The sequence below is a fragment of the Diabrotica virgifera genome, chromosome 2 (assembly GCF_917563875.1).
Source record: "Diabrotica virgifera virgifera chromosome 2, PGI_DIABVI_V3a".
In the NCBI taxonomy this organism is placed as follows: domain Eukaryota; kingdom Metazoa; phylum Arthropoda; class Insecta; order Coleoptera; family Chrysomelidae; genus Diabrotica; species Diabrotica virgifera.
The window spans coordinates 14,786,668-14,813,810 of record NC_065444.1 but is presented as its reverse complement, the minus strand read 5'-3'; the positions used below and the strand labels follow the sequence as shown (position 1 = coordinate 14,813,810).

At 31.2% G+C, this 27,143-nt stretch overlaps 1 protein-coding gene across 2 annotated transcripts in view; it reads left to right on the top strand.

Annotated features, from left to right (window-relative positions):
- Positions 1–24,156, top strand: part of LOC114345346 (regulation of nuclear pre-mRNA domain-containing protein 2) — a 76,725-nt gene extending 52,569 nt beyond the window's left edge. For both annotated transcript variants that reach the window (XM_050643416.1, XM_050643415.1), the window contains 3 exons: positions 989–1,148; positions 4,111–4,470; positions 10,741–24,156. In XM_050643416.1, coding sequence (XP_050499373.1) covers positions 989–1,148; positions 4,111–4,470; positions 10,741–10,934 — 714 coding nt within the window. In that variant the 3' untranslated portion in view covers positions 10,935–24,156. The remainder of the gene's footprint in view (positions 1–988; positions 1,149–4,110; positions 4,471–10,740) is intronic.
- The last annotated feature ends 2,987 nt before the right edge of the window (positions 24,157–27,143 follow it).

Sequence of the window (27,143 nt, the reverse complement as noted above, 5' to 3'; positions counted from 1 at the left end):
AATATAATTATTCATTTAAAACGTACTTCCGCATACTTAGTACACTTTAAATGAATAATTATATTATTTATACTAAAATGTGATAATAGAATTGATATAAATATAAATCCGAATTATCTTGCAACGGATAGTACACGCACTGTTTAACTCGAAGGCTTAGTTGGTTTAGTAAACCGGTAGTATTTTAGCGGTAAATTCGATATTGATAGCGGTAAATGCGGTATTGAGAAGAAGTGGTAGTTGTTACCTCTTGAAGTTCGAAAACGGAAGTGGTCGAAGCCAAGTCTTATCGGAAAGGAGCCATGCTTCGCGCAAAAAAATAGTTCTTATCCACGCCGCTAGAGTCTGTATCTAGGGGTTGTATTACGAGGGAGCGTCTGAAATTATTATTTTGGACGCTGGTTAAAATGTGTATTTTAACACCCTCTATACCGACATGTTCTGCCTAAGCGCCTCCAACCAGGTATTCTTTAGTCTTCCTCCTCTACTTCTTCCAGGAACCGGCAGTTCAGCAATTCTTTATATTGGGAGATTAACGTCTCGACGTTGAACATAACCAAACCATCTTAATATATGCTTTCTCGTTTTTCATTATTTCCTACTACCACTACATCATTAGAATGCAATAAGCACTATTCAGTTTCGCTGTTATCTGATCCAAAACTAATGAGAATAAAATAAGGACTAGGAACCGAGCCTTGCTGCAATTCTACTTTCACATGAAATTTATCAGATTCTCACACACCCATCCTAACACTAGTTGTTACTCCCTCATACATGTCTCTCACAATCTTTAGATATTTACCGGGACTCCTTTTTTGTTGAGTGCCCACCAGAGAAAGAAATGGAGGATATTAGAGCATCCTCCTTTTAGTCCAGATTTATGTCCTTGCGATTTTCATATCTTTGGGGCCCTGAAAAATCCTCTTGTTATTCTCCTATTTCTTTTTTGTGTATTTGCTTAGTCTTACGTAACCATTATTTCCAGGTTATTATCGATGGAAGTGAAAATGACGATCAGTCCTTTTTGCTAGAACCACCCCCACCGCTACCTGAACTACCTGATGATGAAACAAACAATTTCCTAGATGATCTCACTCATGGCGACGACCTCAATGAATTTGGAAATATATCAGATAATCTGGAAGGTAAGACTCATACCGGGTGGGGCATTAGTGTGACAAAGTCCAATTACTCTTTTGTCGTAAGAGTAAGAATACGAAAAAAAGTTATTTAGGTAAAAGGTGGGGCAAAGAGAGGATCATAATTTAAAAATATTTTCAAATATACAGGGCCACCCGTATTGACAGGGTGATACAAACTTATGTTTTTTTTAAGGAATACCCTGTATATTTTTACATTTTTGGATTCTCCTCGATGTTTTCTTTCTTAAAATATAGGATCTTGTAATAATATACGGAGTAGTTTAAAAGATAATTACGTTTTTTTGTTAATTTCGTAGCAACATTCACACCCTGTAGAATTGTAGTGATTTGACATCAGAATTTATATTCAAGTTCAAACGAGTTTTAATATAGTCTACTATTGTCAAACATTAATAGTATAGCGAAATGTTTAATTTTAGTATACAAGATTGGTCAAAACTCGGAATGAGTATTATCTGAGTTTTCTTAAATAGTACACCCTGTATTTTAGTATTGTAATGAAATGATATTTTATGGTTCTTTTTAATTTCTTAAGCATTCCCTATACCTAAATGTTTTAATTTAGAAATTATTCGTGATTTTTTAAGCCAAACATTAATTGCAACAAAAATTACGTGAAATTTTGTTAGGTAGCCGTGAAAATATTCAATCAAAAATAATTTTTCGAAAAAAAATTAATCATAATCTAGCCTGATCCTTAATTTATTAATATTGGATGAGATATCCAAATACATTCGTAGTTAAGATTGTTAGTGCGTAAAATATTAATAAAACATACAATATTCTCCCTAGATGGTTGACACAAAATTTGCTTAAAAATTTGACATTATACTATTTTTATAGTTCCAGTTGCTTTGTTGCCATTACTAATATGAATTTTTCTAATGAGGAACTGATTAATATGGTTTTTTTGCTAGTGGAGTAGAACAAAAATGTGCTACTAGCAATAAGAATTTTTCATCAGCAAATCCCTGAGAGACGACAACCAAGAAGAGAAACTTTTGAAAATGTACTAGAACGGTTTCAACGGACTGGACACTTAGATTACGATAAATCTGATCGAACAAAAACTATTGTAAATGAAAAAAAAAGGGATTAAATGTAATCCGTAGTGTCACTGAGGATCTGTATATTAGTACGACCTTTCTTATAATCTAAGTATCTAGTCTGTTGAAACAGTTTTATTATTCTGTCACAAGTTTCTTTTCTTGGTTGTCATCTGTCAGTGAATTGCTGATGATGAATTTTAATTGCTAGTAGCTCATTTTTGTTATACTCTCCTAGCACAAAAACCATTTTAATCAGTTCCTCATTAGAAACATTCATATAAGTAATGGTAACACAGTAATGGTAAGTTACAGCAACTGTAACTTACGACATTATAAAAATAGTATAATGTCAAATGTTATAGCAAATTTTGTGTCATAGCCAACTAGGGAGAATAGTGTATCTTTTATTAATATTTTACGCACCAATAATCTTAACTACGAATGTATTTGGATATCTCATCAAATATTAATAAATTAAGGATAAGTCTAGATTAATATGTATTTTTTTTTTCGAAAAATGATTTTTGATTGATTATTTTCACGGCAACCTAATAAAATTTCACGTAATTTTTGTTGCAATTAATGTTTGGCTTAAATAATCACGAATAACTCACAAACTAAAGCACTTAGGTATAGGGAATGCTTAAGAAATAAAAGAGTACCATAAAATATCATTTCATTACAATACCAAAATACAGGGTGTTCTATTTAAGAAAACTCAGAAGATAATCATTCCGAGTTTAGACCAAACCTGTATACTAAAATTAAACATTTTGCTATACTATGAATGTTTATGGACTATATTAAAAATCGTTCTTATAGAATTCTACAGGGTGTGAATGTTGCTACGAAATTAACAAAAAATCGTAATTATCTTTTAAACTAGCTCGTATACCATTACAAAACCCTATATTTTAGGAAAGAAGACATCGAGTAGAATCCAAAAATGTAAAAATATACAGGGTGTTCCATTTAAAAAACAAGTTTGTGTCACCCTGCCAATACGGATGGCCCTGTATATTTATTTATGATCCTCTCTTTGCCCCACGTTTTACCTAAATAACGTTTTTTCGTATTCTTACTCTTACGACAAAAGAGTAATTGGACTTTGCCACACTAATGCCCCACCCTGTATGTAGATGCAAGTGGTTAATCCTAAATAATCGAGTATGTTTTTAAAAAATTAAAAAAGGAAAATTACGAGTAAAGAAAAATACAAATTAACTCGCATTCCATTCATTAAAATCAGATAATACCGGGTTAAATGTTTTCCCCCTTTTTTCATATCTACTCCAGTGTACCACGGTAAAAATAAATTATTAGCCTCCGGTGTTAAAATCTACCCTATGCCGAAGTGTGCTTTTACCTTGGAAGTAGAATCTTCCTCAACGGGGGGTTGGAAGCTTTATATCAAAAATAATCTCAAGAATCGATAGAAAAATATATTCTAAACAAAAAATGTTCTATAGAGTTTTTTCTAAAAATCGATACTTATAGATTTATATTTGTGATTAAAAATTTCAATTTTTCTTGTCTTCAATCGATTTTTCACCGGTAACCCAAAAACTTGACATTTTATTGAAAAAAAAACTTTTAATGGATAAAATCTAGCTCAAAAAAATAAAAAGCTTAAATGTAACTCAAAAAAAAACAAAAAATTGGGCTTTTTACAGAAGATACTGTTATATAACAAATTTTGCGTATCTTCGATAGTTTTGTACTTATTTTGAAGAAAAAAAGACGGATTTCTGAAAATTTCTTTTTTAAGAGTGTAGGAATATTGCCAGAAAGCTGACACTAAAACAATTTTGTCTCTTTCTGGTAGTAGTTTAGATAGTAGCTAAAACCAAAAGAGTATATTATACTGTATATGTACTAACATTTAAACATTACAGATTCATTGAGCAACAATTCTATGAGCGTTCCACCACCGTTAATGATGAATTTTAATGAATTGGTAGCTCCGCCAATCATACCTGCATCATTGAACACGTCTCTACCCCCACCTCCTCCGCTCCATCCTCCACCAATGATGATGGGACAGCCTGGGCCTCTTGCCCCACCGCCGAATCCTTGGCTATCCGATGATGATCTAGACAATTCGCAAAACAACCAAGATCTAAGCGGTGGAGAAGACTGGGGTTCAGACGATAATTGGATGGGACCACCTCCTCCTCAGATGCCACCGCCATATATGAAAAATCAAGGTTTCCGAGGAAGGGGACACAACAATAGAGGGAATTTCGTTAAAAGAGGTATAAGAACATTTTTTTATTTATTCGAATTTGCTATATTATATAATATTAATTTAAACTATAAAGGTTTATTTATGTAGGATATGGCTTACATCACAGAGTAGGTAATTTACAATTATACATTTTACAAACCGTTACAAACAGATGTCCAGTTTTTGGAGTTATACTTCTTTAGACGAGTTGGGAGTAAATTTATATGTGCGCGAATTCATCAAAAGTCTTGGTCCTGGGCGCAACTGAAGTGTTATACATGCTCTGATTGGGTAATCACAATGACCTGTCAACAATTGTTCAATATGTCGGTTATGGGTAAACAAATGTTGTGTATATTAGTTTTTATTGTTGTGAGGACAGAGACAAAAGCAAGTTTATAATTGTAGTGACTTTTTAAAGAGTTTTTAAAAGCAACAGGTACGTAATTGTAAATGTTTCAGTATTGTAATAAAAAAAAGAATGTGTGTGTACTTTGGACGCACGTAAGAAGTTATACTTCTATTATATGATATATATACTTTTTATTTATATTTTATTTAAATATAAAACTAATTTATACTTACTACTTCTCAAGCATTTTTATTAAAACTGCCAAAAATTAAAATAATAAAAGAATAAAACACACACAAACACATTTAAAAATGCCACAAATGATTTCTGAACATTAATTGTCGGAAAATGTTTTAACTAAATACGTATTTGCTGAAAATAAAATTATATAATAAATATACTTACAGTCATAAAATGTATAATAAAAATAAAAAAATATAAGTTTCTATTGGGATTTGAACCAACTTACCAGCGGGGCTGGTATTGGCGTTGTATTGGGGTTCACTCGCATTAAACGCTTCGCCACGGAGACAGTGTGTCATTATGTGCGAAGATCGACTAACTAAACGGATTAAACTTTTGACATTTTTGAATTATGTAAATCAAATTATTTTGATTTTGAATTGAAATGATTTAGAATTGAAAAAATACAACAAAACATAGAGTAAGAAAACAATATATTAGGTGAATATTGATAGAAATTTTGATGGTAATCAAATTATGTAGGTACCTATGATACATTTACAATTATTACGTACCTGTTGCTTTAAAAACTATTTAAAAATCACTACAATTATAAACTTTTTTGTTTCTGTCCTCACAACAATAAAACTAATATATTTATACATTTGTTTACCTTCATATTGAACAATTATTTATTATTGACAGATCATTTCAACGCCCAATCAGAGCCCGTATAACGACTAATAAATTTCGCAATCACTTGCATCGTGCAAAGTGGCTAAAGTCTAGCCGGCTGAAAAGATGGACTGATCACGTGAACGGCACGCACTCTTAATCGTTCCTCTCCCGATGTCACCACTTTTCCCACGTTTACACCGCTCAACAAAACCAAATTTTAAGCACTGCCTAACGAAATTCACCACCGGAAGTGCGAAACACAAATAATGACGGTGTAAACAGTTCTTAGAAGGTCTGGCTTCGAACGTCCCATCGATGCTGGCATTTACTGATCACGCGACGTTGAATTCCATCTTTTAAGCGGCTCGAGATTATGTTCAAATATAACAAAATTTTATCAACTATTTTTAAAACACTTACCAGTGTAAGATTCTTTAGCTTTGAATAAGCGAGATACACAGTTCTCTACGCCTACGAGCTAATAGGTTTTTTATCAGTAATTTTGCGGCACTCATACTAGTCACAGTTTGATGGGCTTTCACATTGGCATGCAACAATCATCTCTTCTTAAGTCCAAAAATATAATATGAAAACTATTTAAAAAGGCAGTATAACCATTAACTAACTTTTTGTTTGTTGTTTATCTTCCTACAAATTTTAAAACGCAACAACCATACATATCCAAACCACAGTCCCACAGCTGTACCACAGCTGCCATATTGAATAATTTTTGTCATGTCATTTGAACATCCAATCAGAACAAAGTTGTAATGCGACTGCGCCGGGATCAAAGGTTTTAATCCTATTAAAATTTATGAAATATGTAATTTATATAATTTAGAAAATGTAAGTACCTACCTTGTAGGTAATGCTTTGATTTACATAATTTGATTACCAACAAAATTTCTACCAATCTTCATAGAATATATATTTTCTTACTCTGTTTTGTTGTATTTTAATTTGAATAAATTCAGAACTGACAAAAAGTTTAAAACGTTCAGTTGGTCTATATTCCCACATGACGGGCGTAGCTAAATGCTAAGGCGCTTTGATTTACAACCAAATCACCCTAACATAAGCGGGTTTGATCCCCGATGCAAATTTTTCTTTTTTTATTTTTTTTTTTATACATTTTATGAGTTTAATATTTAAATAAAATATAAATAAACTGTTTAAAGTATATTAATGGTTTTTTTCGCGATGGTTTCCCTTAAAATAGTCAGATTGTTTATATTCCTTCAGATTTGTGACTGCATAGCTTCACTGATGAGGCATGAGGATGCTGAAATGGCTATATGGAGATGGTGGTCCAAATCTGAACCGAATATAAACAAAAATCTGCATTTATCTTTTCCATTTTTACTCAGTTCTGAGTATTTAGAAACTGTCTTTCGGTCCTTTTCCTAGACGAAGAGAAGGTAAATGCGTGGCCTAAGTGTCCTTTTTGCTTTCTCCTATTTTCGTCGTCTCTGTGATTATATATTGTAAAATCCGGAGATACGGGATGCAGCCAGAAAGCATATTATTAACGAAAAGTCTTGGATTTAAAATATTGTTTACTGTATTTTATTTTAATTATTCTAATTGTTTAAAAGGTAGTAAACTTTGTATCTAGGGCTTTTCGTTTTCCTCTTAATACGAGAGATGTCGCTAGAATGCGTCTCAAGAGGTGGAACCATTGTTTTCGCGATTGTTTTTCCTTTAAAAAGTCAGATTGTTTATATTCCTTCAGATTTGTGACTGCATAGCTTCACTGATGAGGCATGAGAATGCTGAAATGGCTATATGGAGATGGTGGTCCAAATCTGAACCGAATATAAACAAAAATCTGTATTTATCTTTTATTAATTTCGTTGAAATCATATAATAGAAGTATAACTTCTTACGTGCGTACAAAGTACACACATTCTTTTTTTATCTAGTTTTTTTATATACTCTATTGATTCTTTGGTTGCCATTACAGAGTCTGTAGGATCGCCTGCGTATGCTCTGCGTGGGCAATCCTGTACTATGTGCCTGATAGCCTGTCTTGCAGCGCTTCAGTCACAAGAAGGCCAGGGAAGTTTACCCCAGCTGTAGAAGAAGTCGGCGCATCTTCCGCTGTTTGTTCTAATTCAATAATGGCTGCTCAAATCTTACGTCGACGTTCAAATCCGTCAGGATTGTCTGTGATGTCCAGTAGATTATGGTAATGCGGATCTGTCTTACTTTCCTACTCTTTTCTCCATTAGGCATTAAAGTCAAAATTGGTTTGATGTAGCGTTTGAGCGGATTTCAGGGGAAGTAACCTGAATTGGAGACGGTTTCCAAGAATATCGGGAATTTCGTTGTAGACTAGAAGTTGACGACTGTCCATAATTTGTAAAGTGCCTATTTCGTTCACTGCATTTTGGATGTGTCTAGTTGTTTCTTCGAATGTTTTATCAATTGTTAGTATTAGTGTCGAATGCAAATGTGGCCAGTTTAATATTTTCCGTAACAGGGATGTCACATGTATGTAATAAATATAGTATGGGTATCAGAATACTGCCCTGTGGAATTCCTGCTTTCATTGCTCGTAATTCTGAATATTCACCTTCCTGTTTAACTCTAAATGTTCTATCTTAAAAATATGAGTGTATTAATTAGAGTCTTGGGAAATGCCCACCTAACGTTCGAGGAATTTTATTCGTTGCTTGTGCAAATTGAAGCCATAATAAATTCCCGACCCATTCATCCTTTATCCTGTGATCCTAATTATCTCTCCCCTTGACTCCTGCACATTTTCTCATCGGAAGACCACCTACTACCAATCCAGATCCAGATCTTCGTCATAATCCAATCAATCGTCTCTCGAAATTTCAACATATCCAGCAGCTTTCCATAATAAATAAAGCCATAATAAATTCCCGACCCATTCATCCTTTATCCTGTGATCCTAATGATCTCTCCCCTTGACTCCTGCACATTTTCTCATCGGAAGACCGCCTACTACCAATCCAGATCCAGATCTTCGTCATATTCCAGTCAATCGTCTCTCGAAATTTCAACACATCCAGCAGCTTTCTCAGCACATATGGGAGCGCTGGAACAAGGAATACTTCTCCGAACTACAGAAGCGTACCAAGTGGACTACTACCCATGATGAAGTGACGGAAAACGCGTTAGTCCTTATTAAAGAGGACAATTTGCCTCCATTAAGGTGGAAGTTAGGTCGAGTGATTGAACTGATACGCGGCAGCGATGGTGTAGCAACAGTTTTCAAGATAAAGACAGACAATGGTATTATTACTCGTTCCTTCGCCAAAGTGTGTCCGTTGCCTATTTCGGACTAAGTTAGTTAAGACATTTGAACAGTTGTTTAGCGGTATTTGTTGGCAGTGTTTGCCAAGGCGGGGGTCATGTTTATGCCCTCTTCGACTCTATTTTAATTTAATGCCTTTTCTTATGACGTGCAGACGTGGTATTTTTATACCGATATATCCACATAATATCATCATACGATAAAGGCAGTCGCCAAGAAGTAATAGCCAAGAAAGGTTCTTAAAGCATTCATCGAGTCTTCAAACACCACGGCCAAGTCATATGGGTGAAACAATCCCTTAGCGTGCATCTCTTCAAAGTGGTTCGTGTCGTGTTTATCAAACTTTAGACAGTTCAACGTGTAACGGACTTATCCTATATTTTACTGTTTAATTTAGTGTTTTAGAGTCAATAAATTCTTATCTTTCACACGTTTGTATCACTTGCAACCAGCATATTATCGAAGGTTTTATCGCGTTACAAATCACACCCCATTTGATACAAGTTTGTAATATAGATGTATTATAATTTATAATATAATGTATTTATTTAATTGTATTTTAGCCCTAGGCCTTCAAGGCTTTGAACTTTATAAATAAATAAATACATACCTCCATTAGTATACACAACAAGACTAATGTCTTTATTATGTTTTTATAATACATACACTCTTAGGAAAAATATAGTATTAGTTTGAAATGTAGCATCAAACATATTGTGGAATGCATTAGTGGTATCTGTTCATCATATAATTTATTATTTTGGTAAGAGCGTCTACCTTTGGTTCGAATCTCACCTGATTGGAGGATTTTTCATTTATTAAAGATTAATAAGTGAAAATTGTTTCTATCCTTGTGGGATCGGTATACAATTAGCGTCTCTTTGCAAAGACAATGACGTCGACTTTGCTAAGTAACAAGACACACACTTTACTCAACACACACACACACTACATATTACACTAGGTACCTGATTGGAAAAATCCACTGTACCTTGCCAATGGCCATTAGTTGTCGGCATTAAGGGGCCATCCTAGTGTAAAAGTACGAAATTCATATACTTTTTTGGGAGTTTCTAAAATAAAAAGTACTGTATCAATTGTTTTAAAAATTTTGCATGAGCATTTATTATAAAAAGAAGTACATGTAAAACAATTTTCATAAAAAAATCTTGAAAATTAAACGATTTATGCGCCATCAACTGGCACCGTGAAAATAAAAACATAGCTCCACTGTTGCAGTGATTGGGATAATAGAGATCCTGATACATAAAATTTCAAAATTATTATTGAAATATAAGTTATTTTCTATACTACCAACTAAAGGTTTTTTGATCGGATAAAAAATGTCAATTTGGCGGTTTTTGAAACTGAAAATGACTAATTTAAAAAAAAATTCAAAAAAAAACAGTTCTTTATTTTTCCAAATTTTAATATTTTTTAAAAATCCTAGTTGATGGTATAGGAAATAACTTATATTTCAATACCCACTTTGAAATTTTATGTTTAAGGATCTCTATTAGTCCCAATCACTGCAGCAGTGGAGCTATATGTTTTTATTTTCATGGTGCATAAATCGTTTATATTTCAATATTTTTTTATGAATATTGTTTTACATATACTTCTTTTTATAATAAATGCTCATGCTAATTTTCAAAACAATTGGTACAGTACATTTTATTTTAGAAATTCACAAAAAAAGTATATGAATTTCGTACTTTTACACTAGGATGGCCCCTTAAGCTAAATAAAAAAAAAATATTATTTTGTTCTTTCCAACTACTAAACGAATTTTCTTTTTATAGGCAGGGGTCGAGGAGGGGGCCAGGGTTTTAATAATTTCAACTCAGATCAAAATTTCGGTGGCGGCAATTTTAGAGGAAATTCAAGAGGCAGATCAAGAGGAGGAAACCGAGGCAACAATAGAGGATTCTTCCCGAGAGGAGGCGGTGGTAACTTTAGAGGTGACTTTAGAGGAGGATTTAGAGGTGGCTTCTGATAATACTAGATTTTTTATGTTATACATGATATAGTAAAATATTTCATAAAGATTCTTGAACTATTAGTAAAAAGTGTGATCGGTCATATTCTTGGTGATAAGAAGTTTGCGTGAACGATTTTTTTTTATTTAAAACATGTAATGTTTAGTAAAATAAGTTGTATCTGCATATTTTGTCTTTAATGTACGTCATTAAGTTTTCTCTTTCTATTAACCGGGGTTTATTATGTATTAATTTCGAAAAAAACTATTTATTGGAATTTATTGTGTGACTTTTATGGTATATAAAGTTTACATTTTTTGGCTTAAGGCACTATTAAAATATGCAAAAAAAATTTGTCTATTGATTTTCATTATATTATAAATTCAAAATGGCTGATTTCCTGTGACTGTCCCAAAATTGACGTAGACCATGATTTTGTACTAAACCAAATTCAGAATGGACTAAAAAAAAGACTGAATGGCAGCAGTTCAAAGACAAATTTTCGATGTTTTGCAACTGTTGACAGTTTGACAACTGAAAAAGCTAGAATAAATTAAAATTTTGGCAATGGGATAAGATAGGAGGATTCCCTGAGTGTTTTATTGTTCAACCTGATCATGGATGAAATAATAAAAAAAAGTAAGAATTAAAAAAGGATACCAAATGGGAGAAAAACAACTTGAAATAATCGGCTATGCAGACGATGCAATACTAATCTCTCAAAGTGAAGATGATTTATGTGTCCTGCAACAATTTAATATAACCGCCAGAAAATTTAACATGTCAATTTTCCCAAAAAAGACAAAATGCATGGTTATAACAGCAAATCCAATAAGCTGTAAATTAGAACTGGAGGGTCAGATACTAGAACAGGTAATGGAATTTAAATGTCTAGGCATCACACTATCTAGTTACGGAAAGTGCGAAACGGAAGTGGAAGATCAAGTGAATAGAGCAAACAAAGCCGCAGGTTGCCTGAATGACACAATAGGGAGAAATAAAACTATCGGAAAAGAAATGAAAGGTAGAATCTACAAAACAGTCATCAGACCAATAATGACAGATGCGGCAGAAACACAAAGAGGACGAAAATAATGCTAGAAACAGCAGAGATGAAAATCCTTCGAAAAATTGATGACAAGACAATATGGGACAGAGGTAGAAGTACAGATATACGACGTTTAACATTAAGAACGAGGTAAGAAACAGAAGAGTAGAATGGAATGACCACATAAGCCGAATGACAACAAATAGAGTAGTAAGGACGGCGAGAGACGGTTTCCCAATAGGGCTTTTCATTCACAGTCATTTGTTTCGAGCTTCTGTCATGTGTCACATAATATTAATATATCTATGTCATACGTTATTGATATATACCAATGATACAAACCAAAGACGTATGGCGTAGATATATTAATATTATGTGACACATGACAGAAGCTCGAAACAAATGACAGTCGATGAAAAGCCCTATAGGAGGATGATCAGTTGGAAGACCATGAAATTGATATGACAACTTACTGGAGGCACATTGAAAAAACAAAGTCATGTCTATAGAGAAGGAAGAAGAAGAAATTAAAATTATAGCCTTATTTTAGTTCACGCGATAATCAAATGTATGACATATAATTGGTTAAAATTTCAGAAGGATCGGTCAAATAGTTGTTCAGAAATCGTCGCCGTATGTAAAAAAGTGATTTTAAAAAAAATCGATGTTTCTCGTGATTATGGTTTGTTTTTAAGCCAGGAGGAGTAATTTAAGTTTACCGCCCCGTAAATTTTTGTTTGTAATTGGTCCAACCCCAGGCAAGTTTACTGTTATAAAATTTGGACACTACTAATGACATTTATGAAACTTTGACATTATGTATTGGCATTTCATAGGTTAATTAAGTTATATTAGCGATTTTTTATGTTTTCTTCGTTATTCCTTTAATTTTTAGATTTATAGTCTGTTTTTATATAAAACAAGCTGAAAATGCGAGCATTATCATAACGAAAACTTTGTTTATTTACGTATTTTAATTCATAATATGGAAAATTTGCTATTATGAAAAGTTGTTCAGAATTAAAAATTATGTTTTAATGTGCAATTATATCATTCTAATTTAAATGTTGTGAATTATAAAGGTACTTTACTCTTGATCGAAATTCATATTTTTTATATACCTCGTATAAAATTAATACAATTTGATATATGATCGTTGCATCATAAATCGTAGACCAAGAAGAGTTTTTTATGAAGAATAACTTTTCTTCGTCAAATTAAAAATAAAAGAGTTATAAATGAAAATGTAGTTGGTATCCATAATTTTAGAAAAATCTTCAAATATTTTTTTCCATTAGAAGGATGTAATTGCACATATAAGACCATAATTTTTTATTCCAAACAACATTTCATATATTCGGTTCGCTTAACTCAGACACAATTGGCTAGTGATTTTAGTCAGTAATTTTGCCAATTTCGGCAAAATTGGCAAAAAACAAAGAAATTACCTACTAAAATCACTAGCCAGTTGTGTCTGAGTTTAGCGAACCGACTATAATAACAGTTTTCATTTCATAACAAATGGAATCATTAGGTAGTCCCATTAAAGGGTATACTCGTATAAACCCTTTTAAAGTTAATAAATTATTGCTTTCAAAATATACTCAAACTGTATTTTTGAACATCTTATTTATTTTATAAAATAAATAAATTCACTATCAAATGTCATTGATATTTTATTAATACTTAATTTAAAATTTAGTTTGACATTCACGAAATGTCAAACTCCTATGCTTTGCTTAACAAATTCAGATCAAAAAAAAACTAGCCTACTTACCATAAACGATTTCAGCTGACGTTTAGTGTCTCGGCGGAAAATAAAAGGATTGTGACGTCACATATTAGAGTTTGAGGTCGATTATCTCGAAGTCGGTTAGAGATATAAAAATGCCGTTTTCAGATTTGGATTCAGAACACAAAACTACATAAGAATCCATCGATAAATCTGCTCTAAGTATTGCAGGAGCGGCGACGCAATAACACACAGACTTTGCGAATTTATAAACGAAAAGTTTTCGTTGAAAACATTTATTTTTAGGAAACTTTAGCTATTAGTGGTATAATATAATATTTACGGTACGGACATGTCAGAAGAGCAAACCAAAATCGGTGGATAAACCGAATAACAGAGTGGAGCCCGATAGGAAAAAGGAAGAGAGGCAGACCCCGAAGATCCTTCAGAGATGAAGTAGACGAATCAATGGAGAGAAGAAATCTACAGGAAGAGGACTGGCAAGACAGAAAGAGCTGGAGAGAACGGTTGAGTGAAGGAATACAGTGAAAACTTGGAAATCCTTAGTATATATAATATTTATGAATTACCGTCGAAGGCCGATTTGATCAACCAAAAAAGAAGATGTATTTGGTGACTTTTCTAGTAACTTTATTGGGTGTGAATCTGTCTTTTTAGTTTACTCCTCCTGGTTTAAAAACAAACCATAGTATACTAAAAATAAATCTTTATGAATATTATGTTTCCGATATGTAATTCCTAAGAAGTACAAATTCATGGTCGCCGTCAATTTTGAGACGGTCACAGGAAATCGGCCATTTTGAATTTATAAGATGTTGAAAATTAATTTTTTTTGCATGTATTTAGAGAGTGCATTTATAAAGCAAAAAAAATGTAGAACCTTAATACCATAAAAGTCACAATAAATTTCAAAATAAATAGTTTTTTTTTTCGAAATTGATACATGATTAAAGCCCCTTAATCATCAAAAGCAGTTTAAACTGTTAACAATTTACCTTAAGGGTGTAAACGCAAAATTTCGGGCCAATGCTTTTTAAATGCATTAATTTTTTTTCGAATTACATTATTACCGATGGCCGAAAGCTCCTTAAAACTTCTATGTTTATTTTAATGTTACAGGGATGAAAAAGGAGAGCAAATTTAGTGTGATTTTAGATTTCAAATATCTCATTTGAAAAGAAACATTTTATTTATGCTAAGGGAATTTCGGCCCTTGGTAATAATGTAATCTTTCATTCTGCGTTTAAATTTTTTAAAAATACTTATTAGTTTTCTCAGAAATTTTGCGCTTACGCTCTTAAACTAAAATAATTAGTTGTGCAAAGCGTTTCTACCTAATTGTTAAGCGATTTTGTCTCTTCCTCGGGCATACATCTTTCACTCTCACTGTTGCACATTCATCCTTCTATGTTTTATTTTTATTTCGTCAGGGGGTTTATTTATTTTCTCTCCTCAGAGGCCTAAATAGGTTTTTGACAATATACCTAAAAATAAATCATCGGATAATTGTAATTATAATATCATATGAAGTTTTATAGTCTATTGAAGACTATCATGTGAAGAAAATTGCAGTATGTGGATCATGTCATGAAAGCTGAGGCTACGGCCAGACAAGCGACAATTTACAGCGCTGTAAGAGCAGTAAAATAAAGCGCGAAAATGGGTCCCGCGGTGACTGTAGTGGATGGCGAGACTGACCTGTAAAATATCACGCAGCAACGTAGTAATATAGGATAGGACCCATTTTTTGCGCTTTATTTTGCGCAGGAAAAGATAATGGGTGGAAGAAGCATAGGTCGACGACGTATATCCTGGCTAAACAATTTGAGACAATAGTACAATAATTGCAACTCTGTTGAGCTGTTTAGACCAGCAGTATCAAGGATGAAGATAGCCTGGACCTGACAAGATCTTTTGTGTATAACCTTAACAATTTTCTAAGTGACAGTAAAATTTAAAATACAGTTTTACTTTTTACTCCTTCTTCTTCTTTTTGTGTAGAATCTGTATGACTCTGTCGTTTTTGCAATGTGCCTCCAGTAAGTTGTCATTCTGTCGTTTTCGTGGTCTTCCCACTGATCGTCTTCCTATTGGGGAACCGTCTCACGCCGTCCTTACTACTCTATTTATTGTCATTCGGCTTATGTGGTCATTCCATTCTACTCTTCTGTCGGTTACCCAGTTATTAATGTTATCCACCTTGCATCTCCGTCATATATCTGTACTTCCAGCTCTGTCTTTTCTTTTTACAGAATACAGTTACTGAAAAAATACAAATTACAATTTGTATGCTTGAGAATTTGTTTTAATAAATTTGTAGTACCGTTAGTTTATAATGTACGAACTTTAACACATTCGCTGCCGATCACGCGCCAGCACATGATATCGTTACTTCAATCAGGGCCCTGATTCTAATTCAAATTTCGACTCAAAACAAGTCGCAATCAATATGGCGACGTTGAAATGCGATTGTGCGAGCGTTGTGGATTTTAGTTGAACTAACGAAATGATGTCATAAAATAGCGACTTATCGAAATTAATAGCGACTCCAAAAAAGTGGTTGATATTATAATTTCGAGTCGAAATTATTGTGACACGGACATGAATGAATGGCGAATGGACCGAAAGCGAGGTTAGGTTTAGTTTAGGAGATGTGTTTTGTTTGTTTCTTGCAAGGAAAGCTAAAGCAAAAGGTATTAATATGGCTGGGTTTTATGGAAATTTGCTGGTTTTGGAGGAAGTAGATAGAATAGTATTAAATTAGAAATATAATAATTGAGAATGAACGTGAATCATCAACTCGATGAAAGATGTGTAATAATCTGGGAAAATTAGTATAAAACAAGGAAAATTCGTACCAGCTATTTTATTGCTGGACATACTGGAATCAATTTTTTTTTAATTTCATTTTTTTTTCAATTATTGCTCTGTAACTGAGAAGATTTTAACGTTAAACCAAAAACACTCACATAAAAATTCACTGTAATTTAATTCTGCACATAGATATTTTTTTCCTATTTCCTTCGGCGGAAATTTTCCTCGGAAAATTCGGGCTTTTCAAACAAAATTCTTAATTTTCAACTGAAATTTTAGGGAAGTAATTATTTATCAATAATTAAATAACTTGGTGACATAAATCTTTTTTGTTATGAGTGTCTTGAAGATATGAAAATTTGTATGTACAAAAAGGACCGGAATAAAAAGGTAATGGTTCAAAGATTGAAATTCTGTTGTTTATAACTCTGTCGCAAATGCTGGTCAAATTTGACCGGTTATACCTGGAACCACTCAATTCGAGTTTTTTTTTCTTCGAAGAAGCCGTGCCCTGAGATCGCTCAAATAGTCCTATTTCAATTCTGTAAAGTACGTTGAATAGGTATATGTAGTGCTTTTTTATACGAAAATCATAGTTATTCTGGTGTATCATAATCTTTCTGGTTATTATTTCGACCGAAATTTTTTAATTAATATTTTAATATTATTGCTAAACTATTGGTTAGATTGTCGCCGGTCTCCTGAGGGACCGTTCAAGTATTACGTAACGCAGGTTGGGGGGGGGGGGGGGTCAAAAATCTTCAAAAATTGCGTTAAGTAATAGTAGTCCAATAAATGACCGTTTTGGAGTGTAATTTTCAGGGGCAGCTCCGAATTGCATGAAAATTTGGACTTAGGTTCTACTTACCCTCCACTTCAAAGTTGAATTTGTCCTATTGGTTGCTTTCACTTGGGGGGTGAAAGTCACCCCTTGTTAGGGTGTGAAAGCGCGGTGTTTAAAATAAGCCCGGAAATGGATAAATTGACCGATTATAAGCAACTTTAGTTCTATAAAGTTTTTTACGTAAGTCAATACTTTTCGCGTTATTCGCAATTGAAAATGTTGATTTTTCGACAAAAAAACTAAAGCGTTTTTCGCAAATAACTCAAAAAGTAAATATTTTATGGAAAAAATATTCTAAGCTTATAAAAAAACAAAAAAAAATGGTGTATCAGTAAAGTATATAAATTGAGAAAAAGCAAAGTTGTAGCTCATAAAAAATACGTTCTTATTCGTCTAATTCCAAATCGAATAAGTCAACGCGAAATCACCGAAAAATTAAGCACTTTTCGGGGAAAGCTTATTACCATTTTCAAAGTACTAAAAAAAAGATTTATATTTGTTTTTTACAAAAGTTTCTAGCACCAAAAATAAACGAGTTACACTGAAAAAAAAGTTGGCCCCTTTTTTGGTAAAAAAAATTGTGAAAACCTCCCTCTATTTAGCACCCTAAATAAAATTAATCGTTAACGATTTACCATTTATTTTAACTGTATGTATATTGTTTATATGATCTGTAAGTTTAATTGGCTTGAAGTGCTTATTTTTGAAAAAAATTGGTTTTATAGTAAAACAAAATTTTCTAAAAATTTTTGAAAAATTTCCTTTTTTCAAAATAACTTAAAAAATATTAGTGATAAGAAAAATCTTAAGGAGTAAAAAAATATTGGTTTTGTTATTATAAATATGCTAGTTTCATTTTGTTTTTCCGCAAGGCAAAAATTGGTTACGATATGGCTGTTCAAAATTTGCATACACTCGTGATTAGTGACCCGTTCAAGTTTTTTTAACTATAACCCTTTCAAAAATAAGCACTTTAAACCGGTGAGACTGACAGATCATATAAAAAATAGATAAGTAAGTAAATTGTTTGTAAAGCGGTAGCGATTAATTTCATTTGAGGAGCTAAACACAGGGAGATTTGCATGATTTTTTTACAAAAAAAAAGAGGGCCAACTTTATTTTGAGCGTAACTCGCTTATTTTTAATGCAAGAATCTTTTATGAACAATTCTAATAAAGCTTTTTATAAACACTTTAAAAAAGTTTAAATAGGTTATTCCCGAAAAGTGCTGAATTTTTCGGTGATTTCACCTTGAAATATTCGATTTGGAATTAGACGCACAAGAACGAATTTTTCATGAGCTACAACTTTGTTATTACTTGATTGATAGACTTTACTGATACACATTTTTTTTCAGTTTTTTATAAGCTACACTTTTGCTAAGGATATTTTTTTCGATCAAGTATTTACTTTTTGAGTTATTTATGGAAAACCGTCCGAAAACGTAGTTTTTTTGTCGAAAAATAAACATGTTCAATCGAAAATAACTCGAAAAGTATTGACTTACATAAAAAACTCTATAGAACAAAAGTTACTTAAAATCAGCCAATTTATCCATTTCCGGTCTTATTTTGAATATATGTTTTTTCATCCCCGAGAAGGGATGACTATCACCTCCCAAGTAAAAGCAACCAACGGCACAATTTCAACTTTGAAGTGGAGGGTAAGTAGAACCTAAATCCAAATTGTCATGCAATTCGGAGTTGCCCCTTAAAATTACACGGTATCACCGTATTTCCCGTTCATTTACTGGGCTATAGTTAAACTCCCATAAGAGTGCGTTACGTAGGGGGGGGGTTAAAATTCTTCAAAAATAGCGTTACGTAATACTTGAACGCTCCCTGATATATAATCTACTATAAAAAATCTTTCATGTCACCAAGTAATTACTTCCCTAAAATTTTAATTGAAAATTGCAGATTTTTTTGGGAAAACTCGGATTTTCCGAGTAAAATTTTTGTTGAAGGTAATCGGAAAAAAATAACTTTGTGCAGAACTAAATTTTTATTTGAGTGTTTTTGGTTTAAAGGAAAAATCTTAGCAGTTACAGAGTACTAAATGAAGAAAAAAAGAAGATTTAGGAGTGCTAATTTGTTTATAAATAAAATAACACACTTTCTGCGGACTTGTCATACCCCATATTACTAATACATATTATATATGAAAATTTATAATATTTAAATATTTAAAATTTAAATATTTAATACATAATACATATTATAGATTTTCACTTCGAAAAAAATCAAACAAGATAAAACTTTTTGTAATTTCATTAAGAAATGTTTAATAAACAACATATCAAAAAGTTCTACTCGAGAAGTGGGTGCTTCATTTTTTATTAAACAAATGAACTACGAAATTAGATGTCTTTTTAAATAACTCCGAAAATATAATTTTTAGAAAAAAACTGACTTGACCATTGAAAAATTCAGAAAATTTTACAAAAAAAAACCTTATATAAAGATTTTTCTAAAATTAAATCTCTAGCTTCTGTAATTTTTTATTTATAACGCTAAAGTCACCCTTCTCACACACATTGGCGCAATGTAAACTAGCGTTGGAAGAAGTGCACGGTTGAGTTTTTTTAATGTAATTCTTTAACTAATGGATCAAAAGAAATTTTACAAATTGGACATGGAAGAAGATAAAATAAGCTATCTTATGGTTGTAATAAAAAGAAATAAAATATATGGACATAAGTACGGTGTGGGCGGAAAGTGAGACTTACATGAATTTTGTTTAAAAATGATTTAAAAATGTGTAACTAATACAATTTTACTTACAAAGCTCTCAAATTTGCACAACTTACCTCTCAATCATCTTACTAAACGATGTTTCATTCAAAAAAAATCTCAAAAATTTAATTCAAATAATACGCTGTCTCAAAAAATGTAATTTTTGAAAACTTCGTAGTTCTACAGAATTCCCACCAATTTAAGACGGTATAACTCAAGTTTGAATAAATCTAATACAATTTTTTTAATATTTTTTTAAAGCCTAGGATGTAATATTTAAAAAACATTGAATTATTTTGGATTAAAAATGAAATAAACAATTTCTTTTTGAGAGAACTAAAAAAGATAACAAAAATGTAATACAAAAACCGAAAATTACCAGCTGAAAAAATGTATATACAGAGTGATAAAACTTTTTTCTGTAAAACTTACCTAAAATTAATTTAATAATAAGCTTCAAAAATAATAAATGTTCAACAAAAAAATATTTTTTTTAGCTCATACAGTATGTCTGCGAAACTTGGAACCTATTGATAACTTTTTTAATATCAGTTTTACGAAAAAAAGTTATTCTTTATAAAATACTCTGCATCGTATATAACATAAGATGCAACCATCAAATATCAAATTTTGTTAATTTTGTACGAGGTATGTCAAAAAATATGAATTTCACTCAAGAGTAAAGTACCTTTATATTTCACAATATCGAAATTTTTTATAAAGAAAAGTTGTTTGGAATTAAAAACTATGTTCCAATATGTAATTATGTCCTTCTAATCGAATATTTGTTTTTTTTAATATTGTTTCAAATTAATTATACCAAACATCATTAAATTTTCACTTATTATTTATGATAACTGATTTATTATTAATTTTATGAAGAAAGTTATTCGTCATAAATAGCTGTGCATTGTCTAACACTTAATATGCAAATATAAAATATTATATTTTATCAATATTATACGAGGTATTATGTAAAAAAAATTGCATAAAAGTGTAATTGCATATTGACACATCGTTTTTAATTCTGAACAACTTTCCATAATAACAGTTTTCAGTATTATGAAAAATATAGGTATTTTACTCCTAACTGAAATTTTTATTTATTGACATATCTTGTACAAAATTGATAAAAATTGATATTTTATGATTGCATTTAAAGTTTTAGAATATGCAGAGTTCTGTACTAAGAATAACTTTTTATTTATGATTCCATTGCAACAATTTTTTGAATATTGAAGAGATAGATTTTGAATAATTGGTTCTTTCTTTCTAATACATTTTAATTTTTAATATTTTTGTGAAAATTATTTGTTTATCTTTTTTTTAAGAATGAAATTCCATATTTGTTTGATTGGATTCTACTTGTTTTTCATTTAAATATCCGCCATTTTGGATCCGCCATTTTGAAATTTAAATTTTTAATCTTTAATTCAGATTCAACAACCTGTTAAAAATAAAGACAATAAATGTTTTAGAAAAATGTTCTTTTTTATGTTCTTTTTAGAAAATCCGCATTTTGAATCCGCCATTTTATAGTTTATAATGTTAACATTTAAGTTAGGTTTATCAAAGCTCTCAAAAATAAATATATGTAATAATAAATACATTTTATAAAGAAATTATGATTTTACAACTATTTTTTAAGTTATCCGCCATTTTGGATCTGCCATTTTATAATTTAAATTATCAAAATTTGATTCAGGTTCAGCAACCTCTAAAAAATATCCACATATACGTAAACAAACACGTTTTATAAAAAAAAATCTGATTTTACAACTGCTTTTTAAGTAATTTTAGGAAAAAATCCGCCATTTTGAATCCGCCATTTTGAATTTGCAAATTGTAATGTCAGATTCGGGTTCAGCATAATCAAAACTAAAATAAAAACATTTTTTATCAAAATAAAATGTTGAATTCACCCATATTCTTAACATTATTTATACAAAACAATTGTTATTGTTTAAACAATTAATAAACAATTAGCGGCGAAATTTGTGAGTAGAACTTTTTACTTTAACATATTTATAAACTAACAAAAACAGTTTTAGAAAAATATAACCTTGTTTGATTTTTTCCGAAACATTGTATCTTCTCGTTCTAATTGCACTCCCCTAATATGCAATCTTAAGATTCGATTTTAGCAATAAAATAGCTGGTAAATAACTTTTCTCAAAATGACATTTTTGCGATAATTTGTCCAGACTATCAACAAACGTTGCGGTGGTTGCATAGCCAATAAATCCAATAAACAGGAGGACCAACCCAAATTCTGAGCAGTGTCAAAATGATAACGTTAATATCCCCAGTTGGAACTAATATCGAAATGAATAAGAATCGCTATAAATTGCGACTGTCATGGCTGAGTCGAAATTAAATTGCGACCTCGAAATGAATTAGAATCAGGCCCCGTGGCGTTCACGCTCCAGCGAGTGATATGGTTACTTCAGTCAGGTGCCGTTCAACAAAATTTCTCCTAGCCAAGTTCCATCCTCTTTGGTAGGCAGCGAATAGGTTAAGCTAATTAGAATCAAGCTGTTAACATATTTAAGTCAATATCAGCTGTTTATTGCTATTTTGCTTTTAAACCTTATATGCCACTGACTTGTTTCATGCTACAAGTTCCACATTACCCAACATACAAACTCCTAGATTTTGAACAAGCATTGTTAATAAGAATATTTCGTTATTTAATACATAATTAATAATGTAAATTTATGTATTGTATATTCATTCAGATTGATTTCAATTGTTACAAACCTCTTTCATCATATAATACCAAAATCCAATATTAATTTTGTGTTTGAAATTAGTTATTAAGGGAAACGGAGCAAAATGTAAAATTTTGACGCATGTCAAAATTTTCAATGTATTCATTTTTTTTTTTCGAATCCTGAGAAAACTAATAAGTATTTTTGAACAATTTAAACGCAGAATGAGACTACTTTATTATCAAGGGCCAAAAGTGCCTTAAAATAAATAAAAAATTTCTTTTGAATGAAATATTTGCAATTAAAAATCACACTAAAGTTTCTCTTTTATTTTCACCCCTATAACTTGTTAAAATAAACATTATAGACGTTTTCAGGGACTTTCGGCCCTCGGTAATAATGTAATCTTTCATTCTGCGTTTAAATTTTTCAAAAATATTTATTGGTTTTTTCAGGATTCGAAAAAAATGTATACATTTAAAACACATTGAAAATTTTGACATGTGTGAAAATCTTGCATTTGCTCCGTTCCCCTTAATCAAAAGTTTGCTTTTGTAACCTATAAAAGTTAGTATGATGGATCACCTATTGAAATTAACATTTATAGGTTAAAATAAATTCTTTCGCAATTTTTTATTTCAGAAAGAAACACAATAAAAATTCTTTTTACAATTAATTGGGATTTATTTCCATATATAATATTCAAGTATCTTAAAATTATGAATGCTTATCGACTACACATTTTATACTTTTGTAATTTTTTTGGAAAATGGAATTTTTATTATTAATTAATTGGGTTTACTCCCATATAAAATATTCAAATATTGTATTACATATTTTGTACTTTTGTAATTTTTTTCAATAACCCTAACCCTCCTTTCACACGCTAAGAATTTGAACGTGCGATTGTTGGAACGCACGGTGGCATTCCAATGGTGGCTCGAGCAATCATATGGAACCTTTCTCCCTTCACAGAACGTTTCAAGCCATCGCGCGTTGAAAATTCTTAGTGTGTGAAACGAGCCTAACTTAATGTACAAATGCTGAATTAACACATGCTCAAGTTAGCAGTGGATTCAATTTAACCGTTTACTAAAACATTCGAACTTATTTACTTTTTCTATAAAAACTAAAACATCTCTGTAAGCACTACCACTACAAAAGCAAACTTTAATAAATATGTGGATCATGATAAATAGGGACATTATGAAATGATCTCGAGGAAAAGAATGTTTTGTAGAGTTGTGTAATAAATAAGAAACCTGTATATTTGTTCATTTGTGTTTTTAGTTATATAAGAACTAAAATACATAGACAAGAGGACAATGTTTTAAGTCCATAGTTTTATTTATGAACCATACATTAGCAAAGATGAGTTCGTCAAAAAATGACGAAATTAAAAAAATCGAAGAGAATGTATAATATATAAAGTACAATACGCGAGAGCAGCTTTTGGGGGAATGACAAACTTTTTTGGACTAAGACTGGGTATGGACTATCGTGTTTGTTATTTAAGCTTACCCTATACAGGGTGAGTCACCTCTAACAGGACGGAAGATTACAGCGAAATGGTAAAAGATTTGAAAAATTTTTTAAATTAGTAGTTTGTAAGTTGATAAAATCTACATTTTAAAATTATTTTGAAATATACAGGGTGTCCCAATAAATGGCGGCGTATCAAAGTTATATTTTTTCTTATGGAACACCCTGTATTGTATTGCATTTTTTAATTGTCCGCAAAAAATAAGGTATAGTTTCATAAGGCTTCCCTATACCTATGTACAGAGTGTTCTGAGTTATGGTGACTTTTCTTAAAATGTAAAGTTTTAGAAGAAGGCTTATTCTCAAGTTATTTAAGAAATTATGAAAAAAATACTTTTACATCTAAATATTTGGATATTGGTTGAATGTATTTCATGATTAATTATTACCCAATTATTTACAGGGTGTTCAACATTTACAGTTTCATTATTGTATTATTCAATGTGTCATATGATGCTTATTTTAAATAGAACACCATGTATATTAATTATTAATTATATTAAACGAAGTCACCTCTTTCGAATGGTATATGGATGTCCTATACCTAGGTCTAATAGTTTTTGCGTAATTTACAATTATTTAAATTCTTAATCTGTAAATCGAGTTTAAAACAATGACATCGTCATTTTATGACAGTACGGTCTGGTAATTATCAAAAATATAAACATTCGTGTATGATATTTAAATTTAATTGTTCCTAAAAATGAATAATCACGTTATCTACGAAAGAGTAGACATGGTACTTTGCATTGGGGAGTGTTTGCAAAATTGTTTCTTACCTTCTTAACACATTCACGGACACGCTGTCATTGTATACACGTATTCTTATGGAGTAAATGACTTCATATGCAGTCATGACCGTGAATGTGTTAAGTTTACGCTCAAAAGTATCCTGATAGAAGACACCCAAGAAAGGACGTTTTTGAGAGATTTCAATAGATTCCGTGCTACTGGTAATGTTGTATACGGAAAGTTAAATAAAAATAAACCAGTTATTTGTGATGACGTCAAGGAGCTTGATGTCCTGCTTTCTGTTACGGAAAACCTAGTAAAGAAAAAATTTCGGGTCAATTGTAAATCAGTCAAACGACTGTTACAATACTTAAGAGAAACCACTATTATCCGTATAAAACTCAACTACACCAGTATTAGACCAAACAGGACTATATAAATATTTAATTTATCGTTTATGGACTTTAGACTTTATAGAAGATCCTGATTTTTTTTAATGTATTGTATACAGACCAATTTACCTACTTTTCATAATAATGGTCTAGTAAATATACATAATTTTCATTTCATTATGATACAGTAAACAAACATTTATTTCGTACAGTTTAAAAATCGAGAGTGACTATAAATATTATTTTTAAAATCAATTTACCGTTTAAGAAAATTGTAAATTACGCAAAAACTATGACTCCTAGTTATAGAACATCCCTATACCATTCGAAAGAGGAACCTGTGCTTAGTACAATAATTTATTAATATACATGGTGTTTTATTTAAAATAAACATCATATGACACATTAAATAATCCAATAATGAAACTGTAAATTTTGAACACACTGTAAATAAATGTGTAGTAATCAATCATGGAATACATTAATTATAAAATAATTAGCAGACCGTACTGTCATAAGGTGACAATGTCATACAATGCCGTTAATTAACTACATCTTTTGTTTTAAAATCGATTTACAGATTAAGAATTTAAATGATTGTAAGTTACGCAAAAACTCTGAGACCTAGGTATAGGACATCCATATACTATTCGAAAGAGGTAAAATTGTTTAGTATAATTATTTATTAATACACATGGTGTTCCATTTAAAATAAAAATCATATGACACATTGAATAATTCAATAATGAAACTGTAAATTTTGAACACCCTGTAAATAAATGTGTAATAATTAATCATGGAATACATTCAACCAATATCCAAATATTTAAATGTAAAAGTAATTTTTTTATAATCTCTTAAATAACTTGAGAATAAGCTTCTTGTAAAAGTTTACATTTTAAGAAAGTCAACATAACTCAGGACACTCTGTACATAGGTATAGGGAAGCGTTATGAAACTATACCTTATTTTTTGCGGATAATTAAAAATGCAATAAAATATAGGGTGTTTCATAAAAAAAATATAACTTTGATACACCGCCATTTATTGGGACACCCTGTATATTTCAAAATAATTTTAAAATGTTAGATATTATCAACTTACAAACTACTAATTTAAAAAAAATTTCAAATCTTTTACCATTTCGCTGTAATCTTCCATCCCGTTAGTGGTGACTCACCCTGTAGAAAAGGTAATCCGGGAGTCCCAGATTAACTCAAATGGCACTATCTTTAACAAATCTATGCAAGTTGTCGGATATGCAGATGACATCGAGATCATAGCTTAGTCCACAGAGTCTCTGACCGATGCATTTCGATCGTTCAGGGCATTTGCACAGATAATGGGACTAAATATAAATTCCCCAAAAGTCCAAATATACAGGGTGAATCAGATAACTGGTCTATTAGAAATATCTCGAGAACTAAAATCCAACAGAATCATGAAAATTGGAATACAGGGGTTTTGAAGGATGATCTATTAAATGAAAATATTTTCATCTCTTTGCAACTTCCGGTTATACCGGAAGTTGCTTATATCTTCGTTTTTTTAAATGGGACACCCTGTATATTTTTACATTTTTGAATTCTCTTCGATGTCTTCTTTCTTAAAATATGAGGATTTGTAATGTTATACAGGGTATTTTAAAAGATAAT